The sequence below is a fragment of the Saccostrea echinata genome, unplaced genomic scaffold (assembly GCF_033153115.1).
Source record: "Saccostrea echinata isolate AGI-Se365-2 ecotype Australia unplaced genomic scaffold, CSIRO_AGI_Sech_v1 ptg000010l, whole genome shotgun sequence".
Taxonomy (NCBI): domain Eukaryota; kingdom Metazoa; phylum Mollusca; class Bivalvia; order Ostreida; family Ostreidae; genus Saccostrea; species Saccostrea echinata.
The window spans coordinates 4112501-4124944 of record NW_026889759.1 but is presented as its reverse complement, the minus strand read 5'-3'; the positions used below and the strand labels follow the sequence as shown (position 1 = coordinate 4124944).

Below are 12444 nucleotides of genomic sequence, written 5' to 3'. Positions count from 1 at the left end.
TGATAAGGAAATGAATTACCGTAAATCATTTTTTTGTCAACGAGAACTTTATTTTTGTGTACTTATGGGAGACCTTCTGCTTGCAAAAAAATTTCGTTCTCAAGAACACTTGTATTGATAAAAAATTCTTTAAAAAATTTCTCGCTTATTAATGCCAAATAACTATCTCGTAAAAAAAAAAAAAAAATAAATAAAAAGTGATGTGAAAAATTGGTAATGTACAGTATTAAAGTAAACAAAATGTATTTTTGATTATTAAAAAAAAAGGGGGGGGTTACAAGCAATTAAAAAATTATTTTTCTCTCTCTTTCTCTCTCTAGCAGGTGCTTGTTTTATTACCTATCCAGTTGTGCTTCACTGTCCAAATAATCTCATAAACAATAAACAGTGTTATTGATGGGGCAGGATCTGTAGATTTGATTGACTTTAAATTGATTTATAAGTTTCTTTAACTTACATTTCTCCCCCATCTGATTTTCTGCTCCTGATGAAAACCATGTGTAGTCTATGAGAAATTTATTGACAGCAAGCATTTTGCATGCATTTTATACATTGAAAGGGCAACATATTGTAAATCTTTGCTTTATTAATGATGTGCTATCAGTTAACTTGGAAATTATTGGATTATTGGAAATCAGAAAAGCATGAAATGGTGCTATAAGATGTTATCACTTAATTTGCATGCCTAACATAGAAGAGATATTCATCGGACTCTGTCTCTGGGCTGTGTTAACGGACCAGACACAGGTTTATGGGGGCAGATCTACATCACAGTCTATAAAAATATGTTAATGCCAATCAAGTGACAACACACCCTAAATGTGGGGTTTTTTTTTACTTATTTATTTATTTTTTTTTCTGTAGTGAAGAAACCACAAGTGGGACAGGGTACCACCAGTTTTTATCCTTCCTCAAGCTACAGTCAGGCCCAGTACATGTGTAAGTACAGCTGTACCCATTTATCACATGTCACGAAGAAATAGACAACACTGGAGAAAAAAATTTTCATGAATATTAACGGAGTTGAACATTGCGTCAGGATATTTTTTCTCCTAACAACAAAGTTTTATTTCCTTTATCAATTACCATAAATACCTCCATATAAATATAAATTCAAGTCACTTTTGAATGAATAAAAACACTTTCAAGGAACTTGACAATTAATGATAAAAATTTCTGAAAAAAAAAAATTTTAAATCTATTTTTTTCCTAGTCATTTTCATTCAACATGGTGTAACTAATCTTTTTTAATTTGATTGTTTTTTGCAGACTCCACACAAGTGCCCTTTCCTAGTGCTAATCCTGCCAGTAACCCATCATCCAATTCCTCAGCGCAACAGGTAATCCTGGATTTTTTTTTCTCTCTCAGATGTATAACAAAAAAAAATGAAACTCGTTAAGAAATAAATACAAAAAAACTGTCTATAAAAGTCAGATGTTAAAGTAAATCTGGAAAGTAATGTTTATTCAGGTTTTTAGGGTAAGGGCTCATGTTTCTTGCTCATAGACAAAGTTGTAATGATGATTTTGATGTCTTTGAATATTCATCTTGTTTAATTGTAGAAGTATGTTGATATTAATTTGTTATGCACTAAAGGTACAATCTTTCATATTATCAATAAAATCATTTCTAAGAGAGAAAAAAACCCTCAAAGCATCAATCTTGAATAAGATAAATATATCACCATTATATTAGCCAATCTGTCAACAATAACAAAAAGTTGCTTCTGTTTTTTACATCTTTTTCTGCATAAAAAACTGTCACATATTATGGATACATTGCAAAACATAAACATAAAATGTTACATTTTTTAAGTTAAAAAAGGTTGTCATTGAAAAACCTCTTTGCAGTGGTAACTTTTATATACAACATATCTATTTCTGTGAACGAAAGATACAGAAATGTCCGTATCAGTTTGCCATTTTCTAGTGGGTGTGAAATGCTGTTAGAGAAATATAAAATAGTTTTTTATTTCACTAAGCTGTTTCATGTAGTGTGCCATATGTTAACATCTATGACATAGAATGCCAATGAGAGATTTTTATTACATGAAATAATAGTATTCTATCCAACAAGTTGTAACAAGTGTGTTGATGCAAAATAGATTTAATCAATATTTACTATGCAAAGAATGAAGAGAATGGTGGAAAAATTAAAACAGAGAGATGTAATAATATTTTGAGTCCACGTGTTACAAAATGCACAGATTTCTTTCATTCTAGAAAAGCAAAGAACAAGTCTTGCAGTTTTTGATGAAACTGAAAATAAAATTGTAAATATTGCTTGAGAAAACTCTGGCAGTATTTTGATTATTGCAAATAAAACAGAGTATGTCTTGTAGGCTTCAGAGATGAATTGTAGGAAAAATTAATTTTGGAAAGTCATTACATTGCTCAGAAGCAATAAGATAAGACTAATTATATCAAATCAATCTGTAATAATTATGGTGACTGCTTCTAGGCATATTTTAAGTAGTCTAGGAAGAAAAATTACTATTTTGAAGTATATAGGGAACTTTACTGCAGCAACAAAATCACTAAACTGAAAAGGACTTAATTGAATTTTGTACAAGACTTGAGAAACCCACATTGCAATATAATTTGAATTTTAAAAACAATATATTTTAAGACAAATAATCTCTCTCTCTTTTTTTTTGCCAATAACTAAAAATTAATACAGGGCAAAAATAATTAAAATTCTCTCATACTTGGATTTAGAAGGCACCATTTGTTTGAAAATAAATAATAGTGTCTGTCTTTTCTACCGGAGTGTTTAGAAATTGGATTGATTGAGCTTGACATTTGGAAGATTGGGAATCCTCGGGTACCAGTAGCTCATACCCCCTCAAGTAAAAGGAATCACATTTCTGATTGTTGAAATATTCACACCATTTTTCAAACATTCTTCTTAGGTTCAATGTGATTAACATCAAAATCCACAGAGAAAAGAAAACCTTTTTTTTTTACCTAACTATCTAGCAGTTAAGAAAAATCGACCCTTCTGAATTATAAATTAATTTGTTTTTCTTAATTTGATTTTCAAAAATGGTTTAGAGGGAAAAAAAATCACTGTGTCATGAAGGATGTAGCCACTGTCAAAGCTTTAGTCTACGACGGCATCTTTAATGAATAATTTCCAAATTTAAAGTAGTTTTATCTGATTTGAAATTCCTTATAAATTTTATGAGGATTACAAAAACGCTGTGTTTGGATTGGCTGGGCTTGGGATGAAATAGTGAAAAAAGACATAAATTAAGGTGACAATTTCATGGGTATGGCATTAAAATGCAAATCACACCTGTGTCCATTGTACAGTGGGTTTTTTAGTGTCAGCTCTGATGAATATAATGGTGATGTTCATGATTCCAGATAATCATAAAACGAGATACGTAAATTCAAACACAATAAATTTTATGCAAAAACATATAAGTTGTCAAATGCCAAGTTTTAGGTTTAGCATAATATCAATGTGACTGAATTTTATCTCTCAAATCTCTCCATTCTATTTTCATCAGTGTTTATTTTACATTATGAAAAAGCTATTCTCCAGTAAATTTTATTGACATTGTTAATAGATAAAACCCATATTTAAGGAGCCTAAAATTCACACAATCCAAGTATTTTTCAATTTGCCCTTTATCAAATCGGCCCCTGTGCGCATAAATCTTCTTCCAGAGTATGTAAATTAGAAAATATGCATTAAATCTCTGAATTAATTGAAAATCTGCACTAACACTTCATTGATAGGAGTGAATTTTTAAATACTATGGATTGCTGTTAAATGAATCTGAAAATTTATCAGTTTTATCATGAATTGGCAAAAAAACGACGGCATTGTGTAAAATATGAATATGACATAATCTTAATGCTAAACTTTTGACAAAAAATGTACCCAAAGATTCAAGGTTAAAAAGGATAAAAATTAATTTTAAGCATTAAACCCCTTCTCCTTCCAATTACTTCTTGATTATTAAGTTTCAGTTTGTCATTTTTTTGTTCTTCTTGTAGCCTTTGGAATATAACTATCCAGGATACCCTGGTTATTTTTATTCTGGAGTCCCAACCAATTCCACAGTGGTACCACCCACCACACAGACCTACCAGTTAGTGGATGTGCCACACACTGCAACTGGTGAGTATGCCACATGGATAGGCATAAAAATCCTGACACACATATTAAACTGGACTGCATGCATTAATGTAGTTCCCTACTTATACTGTGACAAAGTCTAATACTTAAAAACTCCCTCGTAAGGAAAGGTGTTTATTTAGTTCAAGAAAGTGGTTTTTCATTAAGATATACACACCATCCCAATGTACATTTCTGTTACAAATTCTTGATTTGAAATTATGGGACACACTGTCAAGTTATCAAGTGTTCATTGATAATTACGACATTTTGAATTAATTGAGCCATGTGACTGTTTCTCAGAAATTCATTAAAATGAGTCCATTTCTTTCAAATTTTTATGAACACCATTTATAACAACGGTTGCATTGCATCAACTGTAATTAGAAACTAGGATTACGTATAGGGGGGAAAGCAATAATTGATCCGCACTTCTCCACACAATCCACTGGGACAAACGTGGAATATGGAGGCTTTCATTGTCAACTCATGAATTTTTGTTAGATGTGTATCATAACTCTGTTTATCTTAACTCTAGATGTCCTTGTAAGGTCGATTCTTTTTTTTTTTATTTCTGGAGTCTTTCATGATTTGCCTTTATCTGAAAATGGAATAAAATACAAATTATTTATTAGAAGTAGATGGCCACACTATTGATTGAAAAACTGCTGTTATTATTTCACCAATCTGATGACAAGTTTATTGTTTGGAAAATGAATGGCAAATTTTTGCTGTAAATATTGTTTGTTCATGTTTTATTGACCAATAATTGAATCTTGTTGATTTATGTTAAAAGCTAGGAGAGGGAATTCTAAATATTTTAACAGTCAGTCTTAATTTTATGTTATATCAATGGTTCCCACTGGATTTACAATTCTGATGATCTGCACTGGATTTTGAATTCTTAAAACACTGGATGTTGGTTCTCAAAATTTCTGAACAAGTCATGAACAAAAAAAAGAATTAAGCCATTGTCTTTTCTCCAATAAGTAGAAATAATTTCAGTGACTTGGAGATGGTCATTAGTAATCCTTTAGGTTGAAATCTATACAACACATTTTGTTTCTGCTGGAATTAAGATAATTAATGCTGAAGGTTCACAAAATATTAGGTGTGCATAACTTGGGTATTTTTTAAGGGTTTACCAGATTAAACCTTAAAAAAAAAATGTGATTTATTTATTCTTGTTCCTCAGTGGTGCATGTATACTAAGAAAGAATTTTGAAAAGAAATGGAAAAAAAGAGATAATTTTAAAATTTAAAGAAAGACTAGGCTGTCCAATAGACTCTAAATAACAATGTAAAAGCTTGCTTTACTAGTGTGTCAACATCTTTTCTACCAGAAAACTTCTGACATCCTCTTCCACACCTACTCTTTACAAAATTGAAATACACATTATATGAAGTAAGCAAAAATGCGCTAATCTGAAATACAAATTAAAGACTGGGCAGATACCCACAGTCCTGTTCCTGGGTGTACCTTGACGTTATAGCTGGGGTAAATCAGGTAGAATCGTCAAGTGAGGGTCCCGACATGTCCTTGTTTTGTCAGCAGACAATAGACTCACAGGTGACGGGACCCTGACAATAGTACCAATCTGTAGCCTGTCGAGTCCCCAAGCTATTGTCAGCCATGATGAATGTGACCGTAGGACCAGGCTTTAACGTTCTGTGTGAAACTTAAATTAAACATCATTATAGATGTGTGTTTAGTAGATAAATCTAGGTGATAAGACAGATTTTAGCATCAGCAGGTGTGAATTAATTCCAGTTTCTTTTTTAATATTGTGGCATATCGTTTGATTTATGACTCTTTAGGAGAATGATATCCGAATTATTATTTTTTGTTGTATCAGTATTTTAAGCAAATTCAATCTGTTGAGATTTAGATAAATGATACTCCATTCTTAATGTTACGGGTTTTTAACTGATGAAATTTTTGATAATGAAATGTGTAAATTTAGAGAATATTTGTTGCTGTGTTTCAGAATAGCACTAGCATGCTAAAGATTTCACAGTGATAATTATTTAGAGTGAATATGTGAGCTTTGAATTTCATTCAAACATTATGAATATCTATTCCTACCTTGGGTTAAGGAAAATGATGACTTAGTTTAAAAAAAAAAAAAATTGTTGGAAAAGTTATAAAGTGACAAAACTTTGTGCTCTTGTTGAAGGGAATCAGCAATCTGATGTCACTTCCTGTCTTGTGGGAAGTGGACATATAAGTCCAAAAGTAGCCCCCCAGGCTGGTGAGTATCTGGTGTGATGTTCCCTAGGCATGCTAAAAAAAGGGCACATGTCCCCCTATGTCAAAGTGTTGTCTGCATCTGAATGTTATTTTACTGTGTGTGTGTGTGTTTCAATATAAAGCACCCACCGATCAGTATGTTGACTTCAAACAGGCAGTGAAACAATTCCCCCACCGTGGTTTTTGTGTGAGGGCAGTGAGGGGTAGCCACCTCTGACCGGACTGTCATAAATAACAGTAACCTGTAACCACGGGTACTGGAGCAGCCATATAAGTCTGGGTGGAAGTCAGTTGAGTTGATTTATCTGTAGTAAGACCTTTAATTCTTCCTCGCCTTCCATTGTGATTAGCCCTCACACTTCATTGTTTACATTGTGCCCAGCCTGTAGATTTTTTGCGATGTCTCGGAACTGGCAGTTTTCAAATTTATAACTTAAGTGCAGATGACAAAGATTTTAATGAATTCTGCATCCCAGCAAAAAAAAAAAAAATAAGTTCATGTTCTAAAATGCTGTTGTAACAGCATTGTGATTTGTTGTTGACATCCTTTTGTCTTTTGTGGTCCTGCAAATGCTCTGTTTATCTGTCTTGTCTTGTAAGTGGCTCATTTTGTGGAAGGATTTATAGTGTAACAAATTTTGAAATTATGCAGATTTCATCACCTGCATTTGGAATGTTAAAAGCTTTTATCTTGCCTGCCTGTCTCTGGTTTCTTGCAGAGGCAGAATACCAAGATCTAACGTAATGCTCACAGTTTCATCATGCTTGCAATCAAAATACCAAACAGTAACAGATTCAATTTATTGTTTCGTTTTTTTTGTTTTTTTTTCCCGTACAGTGGGTGTGAAAATGTGTCTATGATGACTGGCAAAGCTAACATGAAATATCTGTTTAAGTCATGAAATTCTTACATTTATATAGTGCTAGTGTTACCTTAGACTAGGTCATTGCATGTTCTGATTTTTCTTCTTTCAGAGACGTTCCCTAGCATAAATCCCTCACCCTCACCCCCTGGTATGAGAGACAGCACATCCTCTAGTAAGTCACAATCATATTAGAGTTAAGGGATGTTATTATCAAATTTATAGAATTTTCTTAGAAAATTTGGATTAATTAGCATAGAGCACCTGCTTGATTATCAGTATGAAAAAAATTGCTTCAAAAGGTCGTGTTATGATTCTTATGCATATTTAAACTTTGTGTCAAATAGGAAATGGTATTGACCATGGAACTTTAAAACTGCAGTTTAAAATTTCAAAATGTAGATAGATATACAGTAAATGTGAAAATTAGATATTTAAAGTAAATTTTGGATATAAAAATATTGCAAAATAACTAAATTTTGATTCGTCTCATCAAAATATTTTAATAAATTTATTAAAATATTTAATAAATTTATTGAATAAATAAATATTTTTATCATTTTTTAACAGAACGCAGCAATCGCAATAGAAGCACAGCAAGTCGAAGTGGCCGAACGACAGCTTCCCCGGGACCAGAGTCAGATTTAGAACGTGTGTTTGTGTGGGATTTAGATGAGACTATCATCATATTTCATTCACTGCTCACAGGAACATATGCACAAAGATATGGAAAGGTATGTACATTGTTGTTAAATTATTAGACAATTACCTAGGCTTCATATGAAACATGATAAAATGCAGTCTGTTTGTAGATATATGCTTTGTCTCTAGAGCCCAAAAATGTTACTTCCAAAAAATAGTTTTATCATAGGAACTATTTCAAAACAGAAATACTAATCCTGAAAGCGGTTGGGAGAAAAATTATTTACAAATGATTTGTACTTGATTGGGCCAATCAGGATTATCTTAATATGTGTGTTTTTATTGTTTAAACCTAGTTGCCATGAGAGACTGTTTAGAAATTAGGTAGAATTAAGCGCAGTGAACCGGTGTGCTTTGTTTGCAGATTTTCAACTTGGCTATGAAGCCAGCACTGCTGAACCATCTGTTATAAAGGACAGAGACTCTTCTGTTTTATTCCAATATTCCCCTTTGTAGAACAAGCTATTTGACTTGGAAGCATTCATATCCTTGATTATCCAAGTAAATGAGGCTTACAGAAAGAAAAAAAAGATTTTGTTATGCCAACAGAGTCCCCCGTTTAGATAGCTGCCGTTTACTGACGAGTAAGCAATTATGAAATCAGTTAATTTTTTTTTTATTGGCCAGTAGACATTCCAATGAGGAATCTGTAGATTTCATGTCATACCACATCATGACTTTAATAAATGAAGTAATTGTTTGAAAGAACAGAAAAAAGATTGGGGGGAAAAAAAACAAAACAATTTAAACCCCTGTATCAGTTTGAGTGGGTTTTTTTTTTTTTAAAATAAAAATAAAAATCCTTCAAGGATTATTACATCCAGATCCCATTCTTCTCTGCGTTTTTTTCAACATGTGTTGAATGACAATTTCCCACGCTTTTACTGATATTCATCATTTTCTTGGAGAAATATTCTCGACATTCTCCAGTGATATGTATCTGACAGTATGGTTTATGAATTCTACCAACAACAAAAAAATTCAGGGAGTAAAAATGTACGTTAGAGTGTGCATAATTATCTCTTGTTTTCAGTCATTGAGAGTTTCCTTCAGATGCTGGTACTGAAATAAGGGCAACCTGATGTTTTGTCTTTTCGGCGGCTGTCCTCGCTGAATTCTCGTTGTTCCATATGCTGCAGCAGTGTTGTATCTGCTGATCTTTGATAAATAAACAGGAGTTCCCTGTAAGTTTATGCAGCCTTTCCTGATCTTTAGCAGCTGTCCTGAATCTTTCCGAGTGCCAATACCTTGTTATTGGAGGGTATTAGCGGGTTTTTAGCTGTCACTTAAAAGTGTTTCAAGCTCTAAAACCAAGTGATTTTTCCCTCCACTCTGGCAACACTAGAACAAAATTAATAAGATAGTTATCCCATTAATCATCAGACAAGAGTTGTTTTCTATAAGTGAGAAAAAACAGTTTTTTGAGAGGTGGATGTTTTCAAACATGTCTCAAGAGCTTATCGGACTATTTCCAGATGAAATTGCAGATTTCTGTAACATGTGACATCAAAATCCTATTTCTTCCTGTCATAAGGCTATTGTTCTGCGGGGACAAATTTGTTTTTGGTCAATACACATCGTGAGATATATATACATGGTTTATGACATATTCTGTTGACTAGTGCATTAGACGTACAATAGGTCCGCAGATCGGAGTCCTGTAGTAATGTCTTCCCCTCGATGATTTGTGACAGCTGTTATAGAGACAATGCAGTGCATCCTGTGCATGGGACATATTGATATTTAGTGTCAGGATGGTTTTCTTTTCATTAACTGTATAATGCCTGAAAGTGCTTTTTATTCTGAACAAGAAACAATCTACCGAAATGCACTTCCCTAGAAATATTGGTCTTCACAATGAAAATAGATGGTCTCCAGATAAAATCTTTTACACATCAAAAGATAACATTTAGTATTGTTGGTGGTGAAAAGCTTTTATCCCAAACTTGATTAGGAATTTGTCGTTGGCAGTTTGTCCAATAGTAATCATTGTATATAGCTCATTCTATCCATAAATAAAAGGACTTTCCTGAATGAGTCTGACCAATTGGATGCGTAGTATGACCATTGCACGTACTGGATTGTGAAGTTTGATAGTCTACAAGTTCGGTGTCTTGTGTAGAAGAGCTTTTTTTCAGTGTCTTGTGGAGAAGAGCTTTTTTCCCCCAGTTTACTCACTGTTCTTGGGTGTGTACCTGTATTATGCTTTGATTGAAAAATAAAACACAAGAGTTCAATATTCGTCACTGTCTGTCAGTCCTTGTCAAAGTTATGCACACAGATTACTGTTCAGTTGTTTGGTTTCTTTTAACATCTGAACAAATATCTGGCTATTCGTTGACTGTTGCTTAATTTAAAGTACACTTTCCCACATACCTGTGAAACAGGTCTGACATACAGAAAAAGAAGAAAAAAATTGTACCACAGTCTTCAAGGGCTTGCTCTTGACCGATTAGAGTGATTGATTTTGCTCAAAACATCAATGAAATTCTCATTGTAAGCTTCGTTTGATGTCCGGATTTCAAAATCCTGTTACTTAATATTTGACTAGTAATTAGTGGATGTTTAAAAAACATGTGAGCAGATAAGTAGGAGTCCAATGGAAGCTGGCCAATCCCGTGGTCTCAAGCCTGACCTGTCAAGGCAACTTGTAATTGATAATTAAGGAGGATTTCACACAGACCCACAGAAGTAACTCTGGCTAAATTTGACAGGAAAGCCCAGGGGCTTCCCAGATAATTGAAATCTAGGAGTCCTCATATTATAACGAGAATCTGTCAAAGCAAAAGAAAAAATAATAGATTCCTTGGCTTTCCGTAACTCTCTTTTTGTAATGGATGTTTCCCCCCCCTGTTGTTATAGATAATTAATTGTCAGAAATTTTTGAAAGTTAAAAAAAATGCAAAACAATGGGTAACCATAGTAATTCTTTGGAGACTTGTGGTTTACCGAATAGAAAGTTGACCCTTTGAGTATGACTGGGATTTCTATGAACTGACAGGTTAAACTAGTTTGGCTTTGGATCCAATCATCTGTGACATGTGGAAGAACTCTCTAACATCAATCTTCTGATAACTGAACAAGTCTTAATGTAAGATAATTAAAGCTACAAGCAGCTTCTAAAGAGGCAGTTAGTGGCCCTAATAGGATTATCTCCATCAGATATTGTCTCATGTATGTGTTTATTTTCTTTGCAGGAATATCATTCCTCTGTGTCACTAGGGGTGCGAATGGAGGAAATGATCTTCAACCTGGCCGATTCTCATCTATTTTTCAATGATTTAGAGGTAAAGGATATTTTTGAATATATTGCATAGATATATACAGAATTTTCAAATCTTGTCATAAAAAATATCTACCTTTGCAAATGCTTTAAGAAAATATGTTTCAGAATTTTTCCTCACTTCTGAATAGTTATTAAATGTCAATTATAATTGGTTTTTGACTGTTTTGGGGAATGTGTATATTTCTAAACATGGTTACCACCTGGCCCAGTGACCATAAGCAGAGAACAGACTTAAGCCAAAATTTCAAATTAATATGACTTTTAAAAAAAAATCTGAAAATAAAATGAAGTTTTCATTATGTGGTTGCATTTGAACATTATGCAAACTTGCAAGTTTTTAAACATCTTTGTGAAATAAAAGTCAAGATATAGGAAATCACAGTTTTGACTTAAGTCTGTCTCGAGGCCAAATCATACACCTAAGGGGATAAAAAGGGACTTTTCTTAGAAAAAAAAATTTTCAGTATGTTTAATTAATAAAAGAATTTTAAAGTGTTGGTCTTTGGTCTGGGGAAGTACAGGATGGTATTTTTAGAGGGTGGAAACCAGGCTTTACATGGAAACTCCTGATCAAGTATCAACCCATACTAGATGACTGTATCTAAAAATATTGTGCAAATATGCTGAATGACATCTATTAAGGGGTTAAAAAATGCAGTGTTTGTTTAGTGAACATTTTGTTTGGATATGACCTACGTGACACAGCACAGATGTCTTTGATCTTTGTTCTGGTACAAGTGGTTAACAATTTATAAGTATAGATTGAAAAAATTAATAAACAAATTGACAGTATAAGAAGCTCTGGTGTGTGTCATGGTGACATGAAGGCCCCTTATGTCCCTGACCATCCCAACCCTATAGCCATTCAGTCAGATCTAATTCAGAAGTGACACTAACCAATCTACAGCTGAAATCTGTCACAGTCTGCTCCCATTGGATACAATTAATAGTCAAAGACTCTGGGGAGCCTTTGGCATTTTCTGCAGTAGTGACCTATGTTTGAGTTGATAGAATCTGATTCCTGCTTAGAGAGAGTGGCACTCTGCTGGGGGATGTAATATTGACTTAGGAAGTAGTTTGTCAGTAAATGGGAAGAGCTTGGGGTCCAGGGAGACCAGATTCCATTAGTCAAAACTTGTTACATCAAAAACACAAGACTCTGCTAGCAGGTCCACACCATGCTTAGGTGGCTGAACCTTTTGGTCAATAGATG

At 33.4% G+C, this 12444-nt stretch overlaps 1 protein-coding gene across 3 annotated transcripts in view; it reads left to right on the top strand.

The window, feature by feature from the left end:
• The window catches only part of LOC133184192 (eyes absent homolog 1-like), a 56986-nt gene that overhangs the window by 38930 nt on the left and 5612 nt on the right, over positions 1-12444 (top strand). For all 3 annotated transcript variants that reach the window (XM_061319118.1, XM_061319117.1, XM_061319120.1), the window contains 7 exons: positions 865-939; positions 1270-1340; positions 4009-4132; positions 6307-6381; positions 7356-7418; positions 7814-7977; positions 11143-11232. In XM_061319118.1, the coding sequence (XP_061175102.1) occupies positions 865-939; positions 1270-1340; positions 4009-4132; positions 6307-6381; positions 7356-7418; positions 7814-7977; positions 11143-11232 (662 nt within the window). The remainder of the gene's footprint in view (positions 1-864; positions 940-1269; positions 1341-4008; positions 4133-6306; positions 6382-7355; positions 7419-7813; positions 7978-11142; positions 11233-12444) is intronic.